The following is a 27,314-nucleotide window of genomic DNA, read 5'->3' on the forward strand; positions in this document are numbered from 1 at the left end:
GCACAGTGCCACAGGAAAGCTTTTCAAAACATTACAATTATATGAGATAAATCAAACATTATACAGAGCAATATACAAGGGTGGTCTCAGCCTAACAATGAAAAAAAAAAAAAAAACCAACTAATTTATAACTTCAAAATTATTTTTATTTTTCAACATAATCTCCCTTAAGACTAATACATTTATTCTAGCGATGCTTGCCATTATCCCATCCCTGTAGTGGTTCTCAGTAAGATCTGCAAAATATCCCTCTACAGCTGCAATCACCTCTTGATTCGAAGAAAAACACTGACCAGCGAGGAAGAGATAGAAGTCAGAGGGAGCCAAATCTGGGGAATAGGGTGGATGTTCGAACAATTCATAGTGTAGATCCTTTAATTTTCTCATTGCCAAAACACCTTTATGGACAGGTGCATTGTCCCGATGAAAGATGATTTTTTTTCTTCTGCAAAACAGGTCTTTTCTCAAGAATTTTTTCATTTGGTTAAAGGATGTGAATAATATTCCCTGGTTATTGTTTAACCCTTTTCAAGATAATTAATAAACAAAATGCCTTTAGCATCCAAAAATACCGATGCCATGATCTTTCCTGCTGATGGAACGGACTTTGTCTTCTGGTGCATAATGGTGAATCCAAGTCTCATCCATAGTAATAAATCGACACACAAAATCAGTTTTATTCTTGTTAAAATGCCCCAAGCACTGCTGTTCAGAGATTTTCATGCGAGTGAGTTTTTGATCTGCTGTGAGCAAGCGCAGCACCCATTGTGCACAAAGATTTTTTCATGAAGCAATTCTTCATGCAAAAATCAAAAGAACATTATCAAAAGACTGTGTATATCCTACATGTTCTTTTGAAATACCTATAGTCTCAGCAATTTCACGCGATTTGGCTCGCCGGTCATCCAATATCATATCGTGCACTTGATCAATGATTTCTTGTGTTGAAGATGATCCATGGATGTCCATGGATCATCTTCAAGGCTGGTACGGCCATACTTAAACTCGGCAGCCCATTTCTTAATTGTCAAAAACAAAGGAGAAGAGTGCCCATGAACTTTTATGAACTTTGAATGAAATTCTTTTGTTGTTAAACCTTCTTTTATAAAGAATTTTCAAGGGATACAGACAACACTTGCTTCAGACAGCTGTATAAAACAAACTACTTGATAGAAGGACTTGCAATTTCACATGGATGCTTATGACAGATGTCCCAACTTAGAAAAAAAAACTTGCCGATAGTGTTGCCATCTATAGTCGAAGGCAAAAACTTTACGGACTACCCTCGTATAGTTTATATTTAAGTTGTATCAGCAATTAGAATTGAAGGAAATATAGGAAGGTAATTTGATGTAAAATCAGGGGGGGGGGATAACAATGTGCATTATTTCCACACTTATTCATCATCCACATTATCTATTTCATAATGTGAAGTAGCATTAAACCTGATATTAAAATCTGATATACCAACTTTGCTCTTTGCTTTATGCAGATAATGTACTCCTAAACAAATGTAGTGCAAGTCTCATAGAAACATAGAAAATTTCATCAATGGATGTCCTATAGAACAAGTAAAATATTTCAGCTATTTAGGCACAGTTTTCAGTGAAGATGGCAAATTAAATTTGGAAACGGACAACAGAATAAGCAAAGTTGGCGTGGTTGGGAGACAGTTGAATAAATTTATATGGAATAGGAGAGAAATTAGATAAAAAAACAAACTAGCAGTGTGCAAGACATTGTTCAAACTAGTTTTAAGTTTGAATTTGAGAATTGAGTTAGAAATAAAGCACTTGATCAAAGCCTAGAGACCACAGTTATGAGGGTTCTGAGAAAATTATGGGAAAGAACAGATGGTTTCAGTGGCAGAATCATATTTGAAATGAAGACAGTACTGACAAGTATTAGATTAATTTGGAAGAAAATTAAAGAGCTCATTTCTAAAGTGACTTATCTCCAATTTTTCATTTTTTGAGCTGACTATATCATCACATTGCTAACATGCTGCTTTATGTTTTCACCACTTTTTAAAAATTTTTTTTTATTTATTTCCAAAATGACTTAAATCCCATTAAAAACAGAAATGAAAGAGTTGACTCTATCCAACATGAGGCATTTTGTCGTTGTTGGTTGTTTTCTGAAATTTTGTATTTGACAGAGATCAGTCACTTTGGAAATAAACTCTTCAATTGCTGATAGGAGATTAATAATAACGTACTTATTCATGTAGTGCTGACATGATTTTGCCTTGATCACCAAGGCATCTTCACAGACATAATGATAAGAATATGCAAATTGAGCAGGCACAGAGAATGAAGGTAAACAGATTTCAGTACTAAATAGCATAATCCTATAATCCCATGGTCATAAGTCTGAAAGATTTTTTGCAGCCACAGTTATTTAGCAGGGTAATTGTCTAGAGTTGTGTTAAATTCAAAAACTATTCTCTCTGATCGAAATCATCTGTGTAACAAGATTTTTATATATTTATACCACTTACACATCTAGAAAAAAATAAAGAATTTTGTTCCAAAACTGATATATTTCATCCAACATATAGACATCATCAAGTCATGTAGCATGTGCTTATTAGCTCATCTCAGTAGCAGCTAAATTGACAAGATTAGATCAGAGTTGAAAGGAAACCATTGTTATTCTGCATATTAAATAAAATAAAAGCTAATAGTAACCATTTCCCAAAACTTACATCAGAGCAGTTAGGGTTTGGATGATTCAGTCTTTAGGTGGTGAAGTAACCACCTAAAGATATTTGCAAATATCATTGTGACACCACAACTTTACTGTAGGATCTACGAAATGTTAATTCGTAGAAGCAAGGGGATTGTAGACAAGAGTGATGCAAGTGATGAAGAAGATCTTTTTGTTTGTACAAAAGGATAAATAATTTTGGGGAGTGCAAAACAAAAATTTCAGTAATGTATAAATTATGCAGACTATTTTCATGAGCCAAAGAGATTAAGTTGGGCTGGACATGCTATATGTATGTTGAAAGTTTTTTCACTTGGTTATACTGTAAATTAAAGATGCCAAGAAATTATATTCGTGGTTTCATCCTTTATCCAAGTGTAAGCAAACAAAGTTTGCACATAAAGTAACTTCACAACTAGGCTACTTATATACAGAGGCTAATGACTTCACATCAATTGTTTTAGTATTCTTACAGACATATACAATGCTATGCATTATGGGAAAGGTCACTACCTAGACTGGTAGTGACCTTTCAATCTTTATTGAGGTGAAAAAGTAAAGGGTTGTCATCATCGGCCTAGAGTAGTTAGTACAGGGATGCAAGAGAGCCTGATAATATTAGGAGAAAAAAGACAGAGATAGCATGAGAAAGAAAGAAAAGACCTCAGCTCTTTTATATCATCATATAGCCAAAGGCTATCAGTTTTCCTTTTTCAACAATCTCATATAAATGAACAACCAAAAGACCATTTGAAACTAAAGTGCAAAGATGACTGATGCCCAGGTGGGTTAACTGCTTTGGGTTGGCCTTCTCTGCCTGGCATTGCTTTTCAGTCATCCCTGAAATTGACTATAAGACTACATTGAATTAAGAGGATGGAACTATTTAAAAAACCTCTCATAACAAGAATAGACAGAATTTTATCTCCTCCTCGTGAATATTGCATAATATGGGTGGTCTACACCATCTAGTGATAAATTTGATATCTCCTAGAATGCTTCTTTCTAAATACAAAAAAAGTCTGACTGAACAATAAAATTTCCACAATACAATATTATAAAGTATTTGGATGTCATATTTCTGGTTTTCAATTCCATGTTTTTTTTCCTAACCTTCCATAATTGGTATTTTAATTCATTAATTATAAAAATCAAAATTCTCTTCCCATTGCTGATAGGTGGTGGGTATTGTAAAAAAACAACCTGTTCTGTTGTAAATAGTGGCATACCCAACACATTACATAATCTGTTCCAAATACACAGAGCAAGAGCAGCTGTAGAATGCATGTTCTACTGTTTCCAATTGGTAACAGATGTCACAGATTGGATTTCCGATGTTAAAGTACCTCCATATGATGGCATTGACTGGAAGGTGGCCATATGCAATTCTCCAAGCAAGATCCTTCCTGTTAGGGTACCCTTGGAACTTCGCAGTGAAAGAGATTAAAGATTTCTTTATACTAAATTTTACTTTTTTTTTTTTTCTTTAATGGAACGAATGTCAATTCCAGAGTGTTTTAGCAGTCTTAGAGTTAAGCACAGAGTGTTGTAGTATTCAGGAACAATCGCAGCTTTTGGACCTTTATAATCATTAACTCCAAACAGGGGCAGATGAAAATTCCAGTAGTACCAGAGAAGGTCTGCATGTGTGTGATTAGTTTGCAATATTTTATGGATCTTTAAAGCTGTATTGCTTAAATAGCAGAATTTTAAGACTGGAAGTCCAAATCCTCCATGATTCGTTGACAGTTGAAGAAATTCCTTTAAAGCTGAACCAGAGGTTTACTATATAATTGCTTTTCTTCAGCTTCTGTGATGTCTGTAATATTTATTATGTTATTACGTACAACTGAGCAGAAAAGATTATGGTTTTGAGTACTATGGCTTTAGAAAAAAAGGAGACTGGCCCTATTTTCCTGACTTCTAACATTTCCAAGTTCTTGTATATAAGTTCTTGGACTGGTAATATTGGGTACGTGGAGAAGGGAATTCCAAGTATAACGAGGGGTTCTCTCTTTGGGGTTAGTCCAAAAGGAATGCCTCCAAGATACCACTTTCCATAAAGTTTTAATTTTGCTTGTATGCATTAATAATTAATCTGCTGCTTTTGCTGAATTTTTCCAAAATGCCAAAAAATATATATATGGAATCATTATCCTTCAAAGTTCCGACTGCACCATCAGAATATGCTAATACCTTATTTTCCTTTTTAGTTGAAGGAACTGTTATTCCTTGCACAGCATGTGTATTGTTGACTTGTTGTAAGAAAGGTTAAAGAACCAATGCAAAGAGCAGTGGACTGAGAGGGCAACCTTGCTTGACTCCTTTTTGAATTTTTACTGGATCTGATAGGAATCCATTAACTAAGAGGCAGGTGGTTGAATTGGCATAGGCTCCTTTGATAAAAGATAGCAGTTTTTTACCTACATCAATTTGCTGGAGGATGTGGAATAGAAAGGGATGCCAGACATTTTCTACTGATAGCACTGGCATCAACTGCTTTTTCGTGTTAACTCTCTTCTGGTTCCCATCTGCCATACGGCTGGGGGAGGGTAGCTATATGCTACCATTCTAGGGAGAGATGATTATGAGCAAGGTGGTTTCCCGTTGCCTTCCTTGCCGTAAGTATTTATGACTGTAACCTGTGTGTTCACGGGCCCGGTTTGCCTGCTTGCGGGGTGAAAAACCCTGCTGCCCACGCCCAAGACCGGCTAACTTGGCTATGGCTGAGGAAGATCCTTAAGCTCCTCACGTCGTGGACGGGAATCGAACCTAGGACACTCCTTCCCCAGGCATATGGTTGTGAAGCGCAAAGCCACTAGGCTAACCGCGTGGACTCGTGTTAACTAAGTGGATTAGATCACATAGCAGAAATAGATTAAATTCTACTGCTCAACCTGGGGCTCCATACACCTGTATGCTTTTAATTATATACTTCATTCCCACTTTGAGTCTGTTACTGATAATGCAGAAAAATATCTCGTATTCAGTATTAGATAGAGAAATAGGTCTCCAGCTACTGATTAAAGTGTGATCTCTATTAGGTTTATGAATGAGGACAGTATGGCTTGGTACAAATTCACTTTGTATGTGTCCTGATGAGAGAAAGGAATTAAATAATGTAACTAGAATGGGAAGAATAAAATCCTAGGCTTCACGATAAAGTTCTATCCCTAGACCAAGGTTCTGGGGATTTTCTTGTCTGGCATTCTTTATAGGCTGTGGCAACTTCGGATGCTGTAATGGCTGTCAAGCCCATCTTGGATATGAACAGGAAAGTCATTAATGTTCCAAGAGTTATAATTTTAGTGGTGGACATTTCTTCTCCATCAACACAGATTTGAGTGATAGTTCTTTCTTTGCAAAATTTTGTAAATTGTCTATTGAAGAATGCAGCTGAAGGGCTATCTGCTAAGTGCTGTTCTATTCATATCTTAAAATTTCTTTCTTCTACTTGTTTCTGCCTTTCCAGTTCTATCTCTATGTTAATGTTTCCAATGATGCTGCTACATTCTATATCATTGCATTAGTTTGTTACAAACCAGCTTCTCTCTTTATACGGTTCTTTCAACTTTTTTTTTTTGAGGAGAGCCTGGTCCTTTCACCATTCATCATATTCTGCTTTACTGCTTGTTTGAATTTTGACCACATATCCCAATTACAGGTAACATTATTCCAATTCAAACAGAGGGTCTGGAATTTAGTTGAAAAGATCAATGGAAAATTTGGTGGACGTCTCAACAAATTTGAAAACACACCCCAACTCAACATCACCAGAGTTAAAATTCGGTACTATCAACATAAGAAGCCTGAATGACAAAGAAATGGAGCTAGCGGAGGAATTAGATAAGTACCAGATCAACATAATAGGGGTAACTGAAACAAAAAAGACAAAAACTGGTGAGATCTTTCAATTTTTTGTATTTGCAATAAATACAAAATGTTATATTCAGGCAATGACAATCAGGGAAAAGAAGGAGTAGCCATAGTTTTCAACACAAAATAAGAGGCTCATCTTCTTGAATGGCAGGCAGTGTAAAGTAGAGTGATTTGGGCAAATATCAAAATGGGGAACTGGACAATGAGACTTATTTGTGCCTATGGTCCCACAGAAGGTTCTACTAAGATAGAAGAAGGAATTTTTTGAGGCTCTAGAGAAAGCTACTGACACAATGAAAAAGGGAAAGTTGGTCCTTGTTGGGGATCTAAATAGCAAAATAGGAAGTGATTGTCAGACATACAAAAATATATTGGGAAAATTTGGAGAAAAGAGCAAAGCTAATAATAATGGCAAATACCTGTTGGATTTCTGCTCAGGACATGGACTGATTATTACTAACACCGTGTTCTAACATAAAAATGTGCATAAATTCACATGGAGAGAAGAGGCAAGGAATAAGAAAAGTCTCATTGACTATGTTATTGTTGATTGTGATGTTTTCTCTCTGGTGCAGGACACCAGAGTGTTCAGAGGATTTGAAATTGGAAGTGATCACTATTTAGTCTTGAGCAGGATAAAATTGAATTTCATATTGAAAAGAATAACATGTAAGAAAGTTTTAAAGCGAATAAAAGTTGAGCAGTTCTCAGATGTGAACTGTAGACTAAAATACACAAAGATTATTGAAGGAAAAATGAAAGAGTTTGAGAACAGGAACCAAACCTTGGAGATTCAGTGGCAAGCCTTGAAGAAAACCTCGATTGATTCAGCTAGAGAGCCATGTGGTGAAGTTGTCTGCAAGGATAGAAAAATTAGAACTCCATGGTGGACATAGGAAGTTAAAGAGGCAGTGAAGGAAAAGAAGAAAGCATATCAAAAGTTCCTAGCAAATAAGTCAGCTTGTGCTCTTAGAGAATACAGAGAAAAATGTAAGAAAGCTAAACAGTGTGTAAAATTAGCTAAACAAAAGTCATGGGAGGACTTTAGCAAGAACATAGAAAATAAATATGAAGAAGGTGGCAAAATATTCTGGAGGTTGTTGAAGAAGCTTAGGAATGGAGGAAAGAGTGCTGTAAAAGGAGTTAGAGATGATAAAAGTGAAATGAAAATGGGAGATAAAGATATCCTTGAAGTATGGAGTAATTACTTTGAAAATTTGCTAAATGAAACAAGCAGTGATGGCAGCAAAGTGATAAAAAATGCTGATCAGGCATGTAGTCAGGAATACATATCCATACTTGAAGTAGAAAAAGCCATCAAAGGCTTGAAATGTGATAAGGCAGCAGGAGTAGATGATATTCAACCAGAAATGCTGAAGTATGGTGGTATAAAATCTTATAGTGGCTGCACTACATAGTTCAGAATGCCTGGACAGAGGGACAAATTCCCAATGATTGGAGTAGAGCTCTCATAGTACCTATATATAAAAAGGGAAATAAAACTGAATGTGAGCATTACAGAGCTATATCCCTATTGAGTGTTCCTGGCAAGATATATGCAAGTATACTTGAGAAACAGTTGAAAAGAATTGTGGAAGAAAAGCTAGGTGAAAAACAAGCTGGATGTCAGGATCAGATCTTCACTTTACGATAAACAATTGAGAAAGCATGGGAATATAACAAAGATCTGTATTTAAGTTTTGTCAATTTGGAAAAGGCATATGACATGGTGCCAAGAGAAAAGCTATTCAATATGCTACAGTTATATGGTGTCAATGGGGCATTATATCAAGCAATACTTAGTCTTTATTTCAGTTGCAAGTCAGTAGTTAGAATTGAATGAAGTACAGGAAGATGGTTTAATGTTAAATCTGGTGTGAGACAAGGATGTACATTATCCCCTTTGTTATTCATTATCTATATGGATCACATTATGAAGGAAAGTGGTATTAAACATGATATTTTTATTAAAAATTCAGGTGCAAACTTAATTGTTTGCATACTTGGAATTAGGAGTTAAAATAATCAAGTTTATAAAATAACTTGGTTATCCTAATATACAATATCCCCAAGTTAAAAAATTTATTACATCTATATCTCCTCCAGAGATTTTTATTAAAAATAAAAACACCTTGTTGCAACTTCTATAGGTAAAGTTGAAAAGGCTCCGTATTACTATAACCTTGGTGTTTAGGGTCTAGCTCCTCACTGAGGAGACCTCAAAAAAGGTTGAAACCGGTCTGGGTAGTGACCCCACCCATAATGCATTGCAGTATACATCTTATAGTGAGATGTGCTTTACATTATGGGAAAATACTAAGAATAGTGATCAGATCTTTACCCACCTTTACAATGAGTTGCCCTGGTGTTGTATCATCTTTAGACTTGAACTTTGTTTCAGGTGCAAACTTAATTGTTTGCATACTTGGGATTAGGAGTTAAAATAACCAAGTTTATAAAATAACTTGGTTATCCTAATATACAATATCCCCAAGTTAAAAAATTTATTACATTATATATATATATATATATGAGTAATTAAGAGTCAAAGCTGGATAACTGGGAGGAGACCTCCACATGACCTTTTGAGGAATGTGGAGAACCGACCAGGGCTTCTGAACTGATGTCCAATCCTCACCTTCTCATGATGCAGCCTGTTTGGTATCTACTTGGATACTGAACAAACAAGGATGGGCTGGCAATTTGAGATTTAACCAATCAAACGCCAAACTTATTGGCTTAAACCAGAGTTTGGCGATCTTTTTAGACCACTGACCTCTTCATGGAATCCTTGATTCCTCATCGATCCCCATCATGTTAAATGTTATCAATAATAAATTTCTCAATTTAAAAATAATAATTCCTTCACCGTTTTACTTTATTACTGCTTCTCGATAAGAAATATTTAAAGAAAATACTTAAAGAAATTTATAAAGAACATTAAAAATTTACTTACATTTCATGGATTTACTTGGAATGGTTAATGAGAAGGATGTGCTTGAATAGTTGCATGTTTACTAGGTGTTACTCAAAATCATTTTAGGTGTTTAATGATCCCTTGGATAGCCACATTGACCCCTGGCTTAAACCAGAACTCAAAATGATAATCTCATGCCAGCTGAGGCATTGCCCAGTTAAACGAGACCCCTTTCCCCATTGTTTTCGTCAGTCAGGGAAAACAGCAAAAAAAAAAGTCAGCTACTGGAACAAATCCAAACTCCAACTCAACATCAGCAGAGATAAAGATTGGTACCATCAATATAAGAAGCATCAATGGAAAAGGAATGGAACTAGAAGAAGAATTGGATAAGTACCAGATCATCATAATAGGTGTTACCAAAACAAAGAAGAGAAAAAAACAGGTGATATCTTTCTAAGCAACAAATACAAGATGTTATATTAAGGAAATATCAATCAGGAAAAAGGAATAGCTATAATGTTAAATACTAACTATAAGGATAATCTTGAATGGTAGGCAATATCAAATAGAGTGATGTGGGCTAATATTAGAATGGAGAAATGGACAATGAGACTTATTTGTCCCACAGAAGGTTCTAATAAAGCAAAAAGTGGAGAAATTTGAAGCTTTAGAGAAGGCAGCTGATACAACAAAAAAAGAAAAGTTGGTCCTTGTTGGAAATCTAACAGCAGAGTAGGAAATGATTACCAGACATAAGAATGTTTTGGGAAAATTTGGAGAAAAGAGCAAAGCAATTAATAATGATAAATACTGGCTAGATTTCTGCTCAGGACATGGACTAGTTATTACTATCACCATGTTCCAATATAAAAATGTGCAAATTCACATGGAGAGAAGATGCAAGAAATAAGAAAAGTCTCACTGACTGTGTTATTGTTGATACTGATGTTTTCTCACTGGTTCAGGACAGAAGAGTATATAGAGAATTTGAAACAGGAAGTGATTTAGTGTTGAACAGGATCAAATTGAACTTCATATTGAAAAGAAAGGTGTGTAACTGTGGGACTCAAACAGACAAACATCATTCAAAAAAAAGTCTGAAAACAAGAACCAAACCTTAGAGATTCAGTGGCAAACCCTGGGGAAAGCTGATGATTCAAGCAGAGAGGCATGTGGTGAAGTAATCTGCAAGGATAGCAAAATCAGAACTCCATGGTAGGAAGTTAAATAGGAAGTCAAAGGAAAAGAAGAAAGCATACTGAAAGTTCCTGGCAAGTAAGTTGCCTTGTGCTCTTAGAGAAAAATGTAAAAAAGCAAAGCACTGTGTAAAATTGGCTAAATAAGTCATGGAAAGCCTTTGATAAGAACATTGAAAATATATCAGGAAAGTGTTCAAATATTCTGGAGGCTATTGAAAAAAACTCAGAAATGGAGTAATGGAATTAGTAATGATAAAGGGGACATGAAAACTGAGAAAGATATTTTTGATGTATGGAGTAATTACTTTGAAAGATTGCTAAATGAAATAAGCAGTGATAGCATGCTAGTAGAAGACACTCAACAGGAATGTCACCTGGAATATATATATATATATTCCAGGTGACATCTACTCAGGGAAAACAGCAAAAAAAAATTTGTTATATTTCTGGTAAGATTAATATAACAAGGATCTGTATTTTAGTTTTCAAGATCTGGAAAAAGGCATATGACAAGGTGCCAAGAGGAAAGCTGTTCAAAACATTCCAGGAATATGGTATAAATGGGACATTATATCAAGCACTACATAGTCTATTTGAGTTGTAAATCAGCAGTTAGAATTTAAGGAAATACAGGAAGATAGTTTGATGTTAAGTCAGATTTGCAAAAAGGATATACATTATCTCCACTGTTATTTGTCATCTATATAGATCACATAATGAAGGAAAGTGATATTAAACCTGATATCAAGATTGGAGATATTGGTCTCAGCTCTTTACTTTATGCAAATGATGTTATACTAATAAATCCAGGACAAGTCTGTAGAATTCCCTTACCAAATTGAATAACTCCTGTAATAAACTGGGTATGAAAATAGACAGAAACACTGAAAACATCAATTGTATCCTGAATGATGAACCTAGAACAAGTAAAATATTTCAGCTATTTAGGCACAGTTTTTAGTGAATAAGGCAAATTAAATTTGGAAATAGGTAGCAGAATTAGCAAAGCTGGTATGGTAAGAAGTCAACTGAATAAATTTATATGGAATAAGAAAGAGATTAGTCAAAACACTCAAGTAGCTGTATAGAAGACAGTGTTCAAATCAATTTTAACTTATGGATCTGAGAGTTGGGTTAGAAACGAAACTCTTGATCAAAGACTGGAGACCACAGATATGAGTCCCGAGAAAGATTAGGAGACTGAACAGGTGGCATCAATGGCAGTACCATGTTAAAAATGACGCTATTAGGAAAGAACTTGAATTGTTAGCATTTAGGAATGTGTTAGCAGAGCTAATCTCAGGTGGCATGGCCACTTATGGGAGAGGAAAGATTAGCTAAACAAGTATTCTTTGCCAAGATGGCATGAAAAGGACCAAGAGGAAGATGGAGTGTAGGTGAATTGACAGTAAAAAGTGCCCTATAAGACAGAAATATAAGATCGGATAATGTTGGAATGTTTGAGAGAAAAGAGGCTAATCTGGAGGAAAACTGTTGATAGGAAGAAAGATAGTAATGATGTAACGTTTTATGTAATATTATCATAAGATGAGCCTCTGTAGCTCAGTCATTATAGACTAAGTTCTTTGGTTGGAAAGACCTGGGATTCAATTCCAGTCAGTGATGTGAGGAACCTTTATCTGGTCTCTTTCTATAAAAGGTGAGTTAGCCAGTCTCATACAAAAGTAGGGATTTTTTTTTTTTTTTCACCCAGATACTCTGGTTTTTTGTCCCCCAGAACAGGCAAACTGGCTCTAGGAATGCATGCATCTACAGACATAGGACACACCTGCAGGCACAGGGCTAACCACCTTAGCATCAAATTACAGTTACGATTGTAAAAATAAAAAACCCGGACACTATAAAAGGTAGAAGAGGAAGGATTACGAAGAGGATTATCATAAGATCCTGATCCCTCCCCCCAAGAGGGTAATGTTAGGGATTTGATGGTGATATATAAAAAAAACTGGGTTTTGATATAATTGAAATTCGCTGAATTATCATCAGTCCACTTAATAACAGTAAGGAGATTGGTGTTTAAGACTTTGGTTATGGAAGATTTAGAAGACTGAATCATTTGAGCACTACATATGTTCCTTGAATTAAGAAGAGGAATGGAGAGCACTGTCGTCAACAAAACTATGGATAGGATTGGAAGTGAGAAAAGGTGATTAACGTATAGGTAAAAGAGCATGGGCCAGAATACAGAAGTGTGGTTATTAATCATTTAAAAAGAAATTCGATGAGAGGATGCCATCCATAATAACATGTAATGAATGACCAGAGGAAACTGGCAATCTAATCACAGAAGGCAAGAGACCACAAGATCACAGCTTGGTGATAAGGCCATAATGTTAAACATAATCAAATGCCTTGGAAATATGAAGAGTTGCACCAAATCTTAAAGTGGCCTATGTCCAAAGTTAGTGATTACAAATTAACTGATAGGTCTCCGAGGAGAAACTGCCTGTTGAAAATCTCCACTTTTGAGAGTAGTGAGGAGAGGGCAATGGGAGTACAAGTTTTAAGCACAACTGGAAGGATATCATGTGGACCATGAGACTTAGTATGAAGGAAAAAGTATTTTTCTGATGTCCTAACAAATGATCAGAGGTGCTATGTGCAGTTGGAATATGAGATTTGCTTTGGTTATCCTAAAGAGTTGTAACAAAATACCAATGCCATGAGGTCTGCATTATCTTTAGGAAATGTTACCACTGTGCCAACAGAACAAAAAAGAGCTGGAAACATGGAAAGGCAGAAGTATTGACACACTTAATCCCCTACTACAGAGGTTTAAGCATGAAAGATGTTGCCAGTATGCTGGGAGAACACTCACAGACCATGTTTATACCAACTACAGAATATACTAGAAAAAGGCCACCTTATTTCACCACAGCAAATACAAATAAGAGAGTATTCCTGAAATCCAGTTCTGCTTTAAAAAAAACTATTCAAATCTCAATGGATTTAAATGCACAAAGCCACAATTTAGGAAAATATTCATCCTCAGCCCATCAGCCAAGACACTTTATCCAGCCCACAAGGGGAGAGGGATACTAATGAGCACTTTAGCCTTGCCTTTGGTTGCTGTGCTTCAGTCTCACTTCCCAAATGGTACATGTGAACATCTGCATGTACACTATTCCCTAATGAATGCAAATAGACTGATCAAATTTTAATTTTAATATCAATATTAAAAATACCAGGAGGCTATAACTTGTCGCCTCTATAGGAGGCTTGTTTAATTCATCTCGAAGTGGACAAATGAATGGTCTATAAGTGTCCAATTTACTAGCAAGTGACCACTGGTTAACACTGGGAATGCTAGCAAGCAAGTTCAATGTCAATGAGGATTATGTCCCTTTGAGACCCTAGGTGCAAGTTTGTTATAAGCCCCTTTATGTAAAAGTGTTTTTTTATATTAAAAAGATAATAAAATCCTTAAATAAGTTTTTTCTTCGTTTATAATTATTTATTTAATTTGTCTAGTTAGTATTACAACTAGACAAATTATTCAAATTATTTATTTTCTAATGAAAATAAATAATAAATATAAATGTTCACTAAATTTTAGAGGCATATTATCTTTTTGCTATGTAATTTTTGAGCCCCCTAAAGATGGTGAGGCCTTAGGTGTGTGCCTATTGGGTAATCTGCCACTGCAATGAGAAAATGTTATCAGTTACAGAACAGTCTGGTTGGTAGCTGTTACATGACAGTGTGTCCTTTTGGCTCACAAGAAAACTGCATTGCTCAACTACCCTTACTCTCCTGACAAGACTTTTTCTCCCTGAAAGGATGCCAATTTGATAATGATATTCAGAAGAATATGAGCAGATGAGCTTTTCAGGTCTTACCAAAGCTTTTACAAACACTGTAGCAAGTATTATTATGGCTACTCCATGGAATCTTTAGACTTATAGAGGGAGGCCCTAAACATCGTGCCATGCACTATCCAACATTTGCACAGTATCTATCATACTTTACTTTGAACCAACATTTGCACAGTATCTATCATACTTTGCTTTGAACTCATTCACAGTCATGACACTCACAACAGACTCTGGCATCTTATTCCACTCATCCACCAGTCTCCAAGCATAAAATCTAGTTCTAACACCCTTACTAACTACACTCTTGCTCAGTTTCCAAGGATGGCCTCTAGTTCTCCCACCACCAGACCTGTTCTGAAAAATTTCCTCCGTATTAACCTGCAAAAACTTTTCAGTTATTAAAATGTCTCAATCATATCACCTCTTTTCTGCCTGTCGATCAATTTCTGTAACCTACAAATCTTCAACCTGTTCTTGTAAGGCTCATTCCATAGATCTGCTACCATCGGTCACTCACCTCTGGATCCTCACCACCTCTTCCTCATCGCCAAGAAACCCAGATGACCAGATCTGCATGCAGTAGTCAAGATGGAGTCTTATCAAAGCTCATTAAGAGGAATAATAACCTGCTTATGAAAGTATTCCTCAGTAACCAAGTAATCCAATGAGCTGCTTTAGCCACTTTTGCTATGTGCCCTCTAAACTTTAACTCCCCTATCCATTAAGAATCCCAAATCTCTGGCTTCAACTTCCTGGAGTACAGTTCAATCAATGAAGTATACAGCTGGTAATCTTTTCACTCCAAAATGCAGAACCTTATACTTTGCCATATACACTGACATCCATTCTCCTTTGCCTTTGGATAGACTGCCAAGTCTATCCAAATCATCCTGCAAAGTTTAAACATCTGTATTGACAATTGCTCTACCCAATTTTGCATCATCGGCAAACAACTACACAAATCCTCTCAGATCCTTTCATATCTCATTAATGTACAAAATTAACAGTAGCGGCACAAGAACAGAGCCCTGTGACATGCCACTAGACACTAGCCACAAGCCTTCTTCTGGACTTGGCTCCTGAATAAACTACTCTCTGATATCTCTCATCAACCACCTGCTTATCCACCTCGCCAACCTTATATCCATCCCCATGTGCTGCGATTTATTGATTAGAATTCCATGTGGTATCCTGTCAAAGGCTTTTGCAAAGTCCAGCAGTATCACTATCAACCCATTACCTTTATCCAGCTCAGCTGTCACTGTACATGAGCAAGTTACCAGGGAATGAACTACCCTTCACAAAACCATACCCCCCCCCCATACAGTATCCCATTTCCATCTATCCATGCCTATATTTTGCTCCTGACCAACTTCTCCAATACACTGACAATTCTTGATATACTTCCATTTCCTTCCTCTCATGAGTCCTTTTCTCTTTCCAATCTATGTTCCCATAGTTAAAATTCCCCATAATAATTACCTGCCCTCCACTCATCGAGTTTATTCACTGATGCATACTATCCCCATAATCTTTTCCATCCTATGATCTATAGAAGCATCCGACTGTGTATTTTGTTTTGCTGGCCTCTATCTCACACCAGATAGCTTCCAATGTGCTATTTTCACTGGCCTGAAGTTGAACTTCTCTTTAGTTACAGTTCATCAGCTATCATCAATAACACTCCTCCTCCCCATTCATTTCTGTCTATCCTCTCTGAACACACTATATCAGTGTTTCTCAACGTGGGGCATAGGCCCACAGGGGAGCAATTTGAATATTTTGGGGGCAATTAGAAAATGTACATGCACATATTTATACATATTTATATTATACCTTTTCAGAACTTGGCTGACTATTATGTTGGGGGGGGGGCATCAAAATCTTTGAGACATTGAGGTGGGGCATGATCCATTGAGAAACACTGCACTATACCTTTCACATTCTATCCTAACTATGTCAACTTCTGTCAGCCATGTTTCACTAATGCCAATAACTTTTGGCCAGAATGAACTAACGAATGCAAAAAACCCCTCCCTCTTGTTTTGAAAACTCCTGGCATTATTATACATGAAATGCAAAAGCCCCTTAAGCCCACTGCTATATTAATCCCATTCTGGTTTGTTTCCAGTGATTACTAAGTCAGGCATTTTATGCACATTCTTACACTCAACTGCCTCACTGATATCTGTATATCCACTCAACAGTTTCTTCCCCTAAAAGCTCTAGTTTCCCAGGTTTTGCATATCCACTTTCACTTCATTCAACACCACCTTTTCCAGACTCTGAACACCAAATCCATTCAGATGCAAACCAACTTTGCATAAGTCCTTCTGCCTGTCAAACTAACCCCACATTATTCCACCTGCATAACCTATGCATCAAATCATTTGCTATTATGGCCCTCCTCCTTCTCAGCTCTACTTATTATACCACAACAGACTCACTATCTTAACTTTCTCACTTCTTTTGCTACTTCCAGTAATTCTTTAATGTCCTCCCTCATGCCATACTTTTCTCCATTCAAATCATTTGTTCCAGCCAACACGATCAAACTCTTTCACTTTACCCCTTTTGCGCTCTAATAGTCTCACTAACATCATTAATTTTTACACCCAGAAAGCACAATTTTGTCAATCTCACCTCTTTTGATAGAATCACCATACAAAACTTGCTCCTTGATTTTTCCTTCTCTCCTACTTAAGCATTCATTTCTTTCTTTCTTCTTCTTCTTCTTTTTTTTTTTTTTGCACTTTTTCTTCCTGATATCAGCTGACCCACTCACCAGACATTTCTGCATTTGTTGCAACTTCCTACTTCGTCCCATGTATCACTTCGTGTAACTGAGCTGTCTCTCTCATTACAACCCAACGCTTCATTCTTTACATCCATCATACTACTATTCTTTTGATCAACACTTTTGCTCTTTCTCGATTGTGCAACTCTTGTTTCAATCCTATCTGCCACTATGCCATCACAGACATTTTCACATGAATTCTCTATTCTGTCCACCAATTCAATCTCACAACCTGACCTGCACTTTTGACCCTTGCTTTCATAGCATTTTTGGCGCACTTTCAAACCAAATTCCATTTGACTTTGGTACTGCATATTGGTCTCCTTGGGAATTTTTTTGAGAAGAACGAGTAAGAAAATATTTTCTTTTTTCATCTTTTGAATTTTTTTATTATTATTTCAATTCAAAGTCATTAGTTATTTGCTGTACCATGTATAATGGCAACTCTGGGAGAATTTTGTTTTATTAAATGTGTATGATGAGAGATTGAAATTCTTATTTGCAAGGGCTTCTCACAAGACTTTCCTTCATTAAACTGCAAAATTTCCTCCTTAAATCAGATTCCCCCTCTTGCCACTCTCTCCCTATATTATAGAGGCTTTCATCCATACCTCAGGATCTCTCAAAAGAGGTCGCTAATTGTGTAGAAATTCCACGGCATTTAATCTAATGGGCCATATCTTATTGCTGAAATGTGTTCTCCTTAAGTAACATTTTAAAGGTGCTCTATTAAATCAAGCTTTTTTGTATGTGGAAACTGTTTTAGTCTCAGAAAATTAGGAGTAATCTCATTATATCTGAAATATTAATCTGTTGAGGGATAACTTGTAGATAATCCTAAATCTATTACAGAATACCAATACCAAAATGGATTTCTGAGTGTTCATCCAACATGAGCCATACATAAACAAAACCAAAATTTTATTACATATCTACAACTGGCTCAGGGACAATGAAAACAATTTCAAAATATCCAGCATTCTGAGGATCTGCGAGGCAAGTAAGTTCAAACAGTATTATCATGTCATGGATGCTGGATATTCCCCAACATACAAGTTATCAAGACAATTATTTGAACTATCAGTCCCAACAATGGAAAGAAGGATTCCGGTCTTAAAAAAACGGAAAAGAATCATAGATCTTACAGACTTATTAAAATCCTGTGTAAACAATTTACATTTTCTAGATTGTTCGACACTTGAAACAGAATACAGAACAAAATGACATACAGGATATGGAAATGAAGCAAACACATAGAAAGATACCTCACACATAATACTGCAGCATCTATCATAATAAGAAAGAAACAACATTTGTGTACCTAAAAAGATATCTTAATTAAAAATAAATACAACAGCTTGTAATTTCCATATTGCAACACAAAAGGACCACCATTCATCTAAAAAAAAAAATTATAACTGTAGAAGTTCTGTAATTCTGCCTTACATTATTTTATACAACTGTTATCAAAAAACTAAAAAAAAAATTAAAAATTACTCACCCAAATTTGTAGCTTCACTCTCTTGTCCTGCCTGAAAACAGTCTTCACCTTAAAGTCTATGCCAACAGTACTCACAAAAGCTGATGTAAATGAATCATCAGCATATCTAAAGAGGAAAGATGTTTTTCCCACACTACTATTACCAATAATGAGAATCTTGAACATATAATCAAAGTTTTGATCTGCTGCATCCTTCTGCCATTTCTGGTCTTGGCCAGCTGCCATCTGTAAAATAACTAAGATTAAAAAAAAAAAGTTTTCTATGTAACAGCATGAAAGTGTCCACAAACTTCCCTGTAACTTTGAGAAGATTAATGTAATAATATAAAGAATTATGGAAAATAAAAGTAGTAACTGACATTACACTTTATCCAGCCACTCAGTACCTGGTACACACTACAAACTACTACAAACAAACAAACACTACACTATTTTACAGATGGCCAGCTGCCATCTGTAAAATAACTAAGATTAAAAAAAAAAAGTTTTCTATGTAACAGCATGAAAGTGTCCACAAACTTCCCTGTAACTTTGAGAAGATTAATGTAATAATATAAAGAATTATGGAAAATAAAAGTAGTAACTGACATTACACTTTATCCAGCCACTCAGTACCTGGTACACACTACAAACGGAACATTCTTCAACTGGTCACATTCATGAAGAGCTACCAGCTATAAGCTTATGAGTATGACCTGTAGCAGAGATGACCAGTATTAATATACAAATCAGTCTTATACAGGAGCCTGTAGATATTAACACAGGCAAGATAAAATGAAAAATTTGCACTGCCTAACTAGCACAAAATCATAGTAGTCCAAAACCAGTGATAGAAGTGACATTCACTGATAAACACATAGTGAAGGCATGTAAAACTTTAGTGAAGTCCAGTCAGTCAGTCAGCAACCAACTCCTCTATACCCTTATATTGTTGACACCACTGGTGGTGGTAGTGCTTATTATCTGGTAGCTAATAGACATTAAATCATCAGAATGGAGTAAACTAAACCCAGACGTTAACCAATTCAGCAGGGGCTGAGATATAGCAACCAAACCCACTTACAAGAAAGACCAAAAGGAAACTTTCAAGTGAGTGTAGAATAATCTTGCTGCTGCTACTATTCTATTGGGATTTTTGTGCAAGTAGTCTTTATAGTGCTATGTGGGGAAGTTGAAGCCACAATGAGAATAGAAAAATTAGGTGAAATTCTTCAGGTACATGGCATAGCAGAATCCATTACTGAATTTTCAACAAAATATAAAAACAAAGCCAAGCTAAGTGAAGACTACAACATGCAAAAGAGTATCCTAAAACTATTAAGATCCACTTTACAAATATATAATCTTGGTTTCAACGAATGTTCATTTTCATCTTCAAACTGCTTTACACCTACTTTTCTTTTTCAGCAACTCAACGTTAACTTCTCCAATCACTAAGTCTCACTGTTCCCAATTACATATTGACTAGTTGTCTCAAATGGTGGAATTTGCAGCTGTATTCTAGTTTTTTTATTTATTTTTTCGGCAGAAAGTAAATTATACATATTGATAAATTATATTCTTGATTTTATCCTTTATCTAAGATAAGACAAAAGATGCATGTGTATAAACTCATAGCTAAGTCATTTGTATATAGGGAGTTGATTTCGCATCGAACTGAGTATGTCATAATGCACAGTATACATTATAGGACAGGTCACTACTACATAGAGCAGTTTAAACTTTTGAGACCAGTGGAAGCTGGACTCATGAGATAATAACTTAATAGTATAAGTCACATTTCTATATACATGTATTCTGCGACATATCAGTGTTCTCAGTCTTGGTTTCCAGCTTGCAAAGATGACAACTTTCTTTATCCCAGGCCAATCTCCATTTCCCTTCTACTGATTTCAATATAAGATTATCTCATCTCCTAGGTCTGGGATAACAGTGTTACTCTTGAAGTCCATCTATTGTTTTTCAAGCATGCTATGTGTTCTGCCCACCTTTTTTATTTGTTGTTGTTATCAATAACTTCTATAAATCTTTAAATTCAAATTTAAAAAAAAATATAGATATATATTTCAGTGTATGTCTTATATGATCTTTCTTGCTTATATTAGACTCTTTTTCGTTTATTTCTCTTTGAGCCTTGCTCTTCCTTTTTGGTGTTCCATGTTTCACTGCCATAGCTCATTGCTGGTTGAAAAATACTTCAAAAGGTGTTTGATCTTATTTTGATATATATTTTTTGGTTTGTGTAAAAGCTTTCCAAGCAGTTTTTTTGCAAATATTTATTTCATCTGATATACAGGGTGTTCGGGATAAATTTGACAGTTTCGTAAGGAAAAAGAAAATCTTCTTTGTATCTATTAAATTTAATGAATTGACAAAAGAAACATTACAGGCAGAGTTAATTACAATACTATCAACAAGATTTACTCAAAATAGCCACCATTAGCATCGATCACAGCTTCAATTCTGCTTCGGAACCTCGAACAAGCTGATGCTACAGTCTCCCTGGGAAGGGCCGCAAAAACTGTTTTAATTTTATCCATTAACTGGGCTTTTGTATTACTGGAAGTGCGATTGGTGTCTTTTTCAACTGCGCCCCATACAAAATAATCCATGGGGTTAAGGTCTGGGGAGTTTGGAGGCCAAACATTTGGACTGGTGAAGTCGTAGAAATTTTCAGACAACCATTTTTGACTTTTCCCAGAGGTGTGGCAAGGGGCCGAATCCTGCTGCCATACATACGGCCTACCATTGGCTACCCTTGTTATCCAGCGCTTGACTACAGTTAGCAACTCCACGAACAAAGCCCGAATTCCAATGCCAGGGTTCTTCAACAGCTGTTCCTGCAGATTTGCGAGGAATTCTGCTGTACGAACGCAATCAGATCGTCTGCTAGGGATCTTTCTTCTTGCTACATCCTCGTAGTCACCATTGCAAGTCTCTAGTTCATGCCTGATTGTTTTTACTGTATTCAGGGAGCATTGGGCAGCAGTCGTAATATCCTTATTTTGATGGCGGGCACGAATCATCATGATACAAGTTATTCTCTTCCATGATTCAGGTGGGTTCCAGCTATCCATCCTTTCTGACATCTTGTATATGAATGAAGAAGGGTCCAAACTTTTAAATGAAGAGAAGTGTGTGTTAATACATGTAACTTACGGAAAAATATAATTAATTATAAATATGTCAAATTTATCCCGAACACCCTGTATATTATTCATTCCCTAAATAAACCTAACTCTACTCTGCCCATAACTATTTTGCAGTTTGATTTGGTGGTCATGGCAGCATTCATTTTTCATCTGCTTTGTCTTATAAGGATTACAAATACACTTTTATTAGTGTATTTGTAATCCTGCCATTCTATAGTGCAAATTTCATTCAACATTATTTCTAGTTCAGATGGTTGATAAGATATCAGAACCACATCATCATCTGCAGCAAACATGAGTAGTTTTGATTTTATGATAGAGCTTATTCAAGTAATTCTGGATGATTTTTTTCTCCATTTCTATGTGTATTCCTGGAAATATATTTCCATTTATATTGCTCCTCCCCCTTTATGTGGCTCCCACCCACAAAATGCTTTATAAAAGTATAGTACATTGATCCTGTGGGTGGGCAAAGGATTTTTTTTTTTTTTCATTTTTATTAATTATATTTTCATTTAGTTTTTTACAGTCTGGAAACCAAACACTGAACTTTTTCAAGCCACTTCAGGCCTCCAGTAAGCAGGGGAGTAGTCTCACATTGGGCTTGTGATTGTCTACTACCTAAAGACAATCACAAGCATCCACTTATGATTGTCTTTAGAGATTAGAACCTACAGCCTGTTTTTTTTTTTTTTTTTGGGGGGGGGGGGAGATAATCCAAAGCTGCATTTCGGTGAGAAAGGGGTCAAAATATCTGCCAAAGTGTATGAAAACACCGTGCTGGAACCTGTTGTATGGCTCCTGAACCCTTTCAGTAGGTATTGGGCCTTCCAACAGGGCCCAGCCCCTGCACAAAAAGCAAGGACCACAAAATAATGGTTGGAGGCGAATGTGCCTGAAAAAAACATCGCCATCCAAATGGCTAATCTGTAAGTCCCAATCCAAACTCTTTGGACTTCAAAATTATGGTCAGAGCTTGAGAGAGAAGCCTGCAAGAAACATTGCAGCATTGCCACCCTGAAGGTGGATTTGGAGAAAAGTTTCCAATTGGATGTTGTGTGTATGTGCTGCCATCGATATGTAGCATCACAGACTTCAGGCACGTGTGAAGGCAAAAGGGAGGCATTTCAAACATATGCCCATTATACATTTGGTTTGGATGTGCTGAAAGCTGTAAATGATTTTCTGATAGATTGAAGGTTTATGCAATGTTCAAGATGTAACAGTATTTATGGCTAGACTAGATAGAATCCAGAACTTTTAGGAAACCAAGATGTGGGAACAGTATTCAATGGGTGGACAGATTTGTGATTTGTATAAGAGCTGTTTGGAGTTGAAGTAACACCTTGAATGAAAAAGAAAACCTAATTTTTTTGATGTAGAGGAGGCAGTATTTGTGATATGTTTGTGCCAAGAGGTATTTCAGGTTATCCCAAGAATGTACATCTCTTATGAAGAGAGATTTTGGTATTATCAAGGGTAAAATAGGAAGAATACAGTTATTTTTTGTAGGAAATAATAGAGATATTTTGCTAGCACTGAAATTAACAAGTTTATCCAAATCCTACAGATGAATGTTTGAAGATCAGAATTTAAGGTAGTAGTGGCTAAAGTTCCCCAGGGTGTGGTAATTTGTACTTTCCAAAACTCAACAAATTTGGGTGCATGAGACTGCCACAAATTTGGGAAGCTTGCATTCTAGGAACATCAGCCCAATGGCCAAGACAACCCAATTTAGTTCGCTAGGGGACATCTTTAGGAACGACTTCCACTGCCTTTCTTCAGCCTCATTTGCTTTGTGTTAGTGCCTGCATGCACATATCGTTTTGTGATCCCTGAAGATGGGAATGTAACATTCCCAAAATATATGTAGTTATTAAAGTTTTATAATTAATAATATAGTTTATGTTGTCATTTCCTAAAAATTAGAAGTATATCTAACTAAAGTATAAGCCTGTCTACAAGAATTTCTCTGGATAACTTAATTCTATACAAATCCAACAAACCAATGAACACTGTTTTTGCACTTGAATGGGAAATTAAACCCACCCTTGCTGATCGATGGTACTGATGCAAAAGTACTTGAGACTGAGCAACTGCTGCAAGATTACAATTAAAAAATAAATAAAAAGGAGAGTGGCTGGATAATGTGTCATAAGAAATGCAATATGTATAGATATACAAATATAAAATGATATAAAAATCATAGACCACAAAATAAACAGTACACACCCTAAAAAACTAATATTAATAGGCCTCTATTGGGAAGTGTTACTCAACAAGCAACATATCAGTTGTCTTTGTCTAGGGATGAAATCTTGTTCATCCCCCACCTCTATGAATAATTTCTTCTAAATTAATCTGGCAAACACCCATACCAACTTAAATATATCATAATCACATCTCTTCTGCCTATCCAGTAAGCTCTACGATTCATCCCCTCCTCCCCCCAACCTGTTCACATAATCAACATTTCAGAATCCATCCAGTTTCCTAACCACTACTACAACCCAAACGGAAAAGCTTTCAAAGTTTTCTTTAAAATCAATACTTTATGATATAATACAAACATTCATCCTATCATATACACTGTTTAAGGACTATATTATTAACAATCCTAAGGAGTTGTTCATTATGGAGGATCTCATCCGATCAACATTATATTCATTACACTGAACTGTAAGCCGATTTGATCTTAGCATTCGACTATATACATTTCATGAACTCACCATTCTCCATGTATGTGTATTCCTCACCTTCTTCACATCCCTTTACTGACCTTACAGGGAGGATGGATGTTCATTCTCAACTATGTACAATATTTTATGCATTAAGGGATTATACACAGAGAAGAATTTCCAGATCCTCTTCAAGGTTTCCACATGATGACAGAAACCGAGAAACCAAATTTCTGAAAATGCCCATGTGTGGTTGCATAATGTTCAATAAATGTCAGGACCCAGTCAACTATTACCCCCAAACTCAGAAATGACTGCTGAGGAATAGTTTCACCAAAACATTACATAGCCAGTATGCAGTAGTATATTTTTTATTCCTGGATACTAAGGTTTTTCATCCTCCATACAGGCAAATTGGGAACACATGCAATTTCCAGACACAAAATACTGTTAGTGGTGGTGGTAGTAGTAGTAGGTGGCAGATGTAGGCTGTACTAGTGTTTGAACTATGGATATAAAAAAAATCTCCCAAAAAAAAATAACAAAATCAAAAATCTGAAAATACAGCAAAAATTAGAAAAAAAAAAATACATATACCCTCCCCCCTCTCCAAATAACACCAAAATTTCTCTCATCTGATGAACACTTGGGGCATTGATACAAATATCATGATATACCATTATTTATAGACACCGAAACCTGAACCTTTTCCTAACAGAATCCCATCCTCTACAACCACATTCCACCTCAACTGTCCCAATTACACCTTACATGATGCATTCCACAAAAAGGGAGAAATGTGGTATTGTAAAATCTGATATCCCTTGCCAAAGGCTATCCAATCTGGAATCCTTGCTTTTTGATCTGCTCTGACTCAAGATTTCCTTACCTCACTTTACAGCCGTCATTTCTGCTCAACTAATTCTGACAAATATGTTGCTCTTGATCGACTATTTATCACTAAAAATTGATTTTATAAAATCCAAATTCCTAAGGAACTTTAACGTCTATAACACAAACAGACTTGCCCACTCCAACTTCACAGATCAAGCTGAAAGAGAAGCTGAATCATTTGCCATGAGTCATGATCTATCACAAATAGTTAATCCACCAACCAGAATATACGAAGGTGTGCTGAAAAGCTGTGATAATCATTGTGAAGGAATTGAGGTAGACCCATGTGACTTGCACATTATTCTACATATTCCCCACAAAGCATACACTTGTTAAAATGCTGCTGCATCATTTGCAATCTTCTGAGAAAAAGTCTTCCTCTTCTTGCACAAACCAGTCCTCAAGCTGGAGATATGACTTCAACTGTGGTAAATTTTGTTGCTTTCAAGTGTTTCTTTAAATTTGGGAATAGGAAAGCGTCAAATGGGATGCTGATGAATAAGGTGGGTGAGGCAGACATTGAAATCCCAAGTTGTGTATTGTCTGTTGGGTCATGAGCAGTGCGAGCAGTTGTGTTGTCCTACAAAAGCAACATGCCCTGCTCAGTTTTCTGTAGCGTTTTTCCTTCAGTATCTTCAAAAGTGTGAATAAACTGCTGCCGTAATAACAGGTTCACTTTTTTTTTTAAATATTTGTTAAGGATTACACACCATTCATTCCCAAAACGCAATGGCAAAAGCTTTCCCTGCTAAATTTTGGATTCAAAACTTCTTTGGCCATGGAGAACCTTTGTGTCTAAACTCCACTGACTGTTGTTTGGTCTCTGGGTCAAAGTGATGAAGCCATGTTTCATCAACAGTCACAATATGAGCCAAAAAATTTGCACCTGATTTCTTGAAATGACCCCAAATCCCTTGAGATGACAGTACACATTCTCTTTTTTGGTCAGTATTCAAACATTTGGGGGACCCACTTTGCCGAGAGTTTCTGCATGTCTAGTTGTTGGTGAATAATGACCCAACTCATTTTCCCTGGATATCCCCAGTCTTTGCAATGTTTTCGGCTGGCATTCCTCTATCATCAAGGATCATGGCATGCACTGTATTGATGTTTTCAGGTGGTGGGATCGCTGTGGAAGGTCTTGACTTGGGGAATTAGTTGTCTCTGGATGTTTTAAACTTGGCCCACCCACCTGGCAACTGTTGGATATGCCTGAGGCACAGCCCCTCAAGTCTAACAAAAAGTTTGGTGAATCTCAGTTGTGGACTTTTCTTGGAGCATGAAGAACTTGATGACAGCCCACACTTCTGTATCTTCGAATTTCTTCAAACCTCTGACGTCTTCTTACATATCCTAAAAGAAAAAGACCCCCCCCATGTCCTCATTATTCTTTAACACACTAGACTTTTTCTTAACTAGCTTTCCCTCCAAACACACTGTGGTTGTCTGCTCTGCCCTGGAAACCACAATCTCATTCGTTTGTTTTTCTACAGTTTGTTCTCCTCTGAGCCAATCTCTGCCTCATACTCTATGGCACTACAACTGTGCCACTGAGATGACCTCAAGAATTTTTATGTCTCTTTTCCATGGTCAAATTACTGTTTTCATTCTCCTCATCTATACACCTGCACTAAACTATAATCATAACTAGAACAATCCTTACTGGAATGAAACCCTCCATTCCCTACTTCAATGCAAATCCCCAATCCATATCCAAGCCCTGGTTCTCAAAAAAATGCACCTCTGTAA

The 27,314-nt window shown here is 36.3% G+C and overlaps 1 protein-coding gene across 2 annotated transcripts in view; it reads right to left on the minus strand.

Annotated features, from left to right (window-relative positions):
- Rab3 (RAS oncogene family member Rab3) overlaps window positions 1–27,314 on the minus strand; it is an 83,003-nt gene that overhangs the window by 37,098 nt on the left and 18,591 nt on the right. Inside the window, exon 2 of one of the 2 annotated variants that reach the window (XM_090414393.1) lies at window positions 18,842–19,077. In XM_090414393.1, the coding sequence (XP_090270519.1) occupies window positions 18,842–19,066 (225 nt within the window). In that variant the 5' untranslated portion in view covers window positions 19,067–19,077. The remainder of the gene's footprint in view (window positions 1–18,841; window positions 19,078–27,314) is intronic. The other variant, XM_090414394.1, reaches the window with a different exon arrangement.

Source organism: Typopeltis vanoorti, chromosome 25, assembly GCF_054136105.1.
Source record: "Typopeltis vanoorti isolate ZY-2024b chromosome 25, IOZ_Tvanoo_1.0, whole genome shotgun sequence".
NCBI lineage: Eukaryota > Metazoa > Arthropoda > Arachnida > Uropygi > Thelyphonidae > Typopeltis > Typopeltis vanoorti.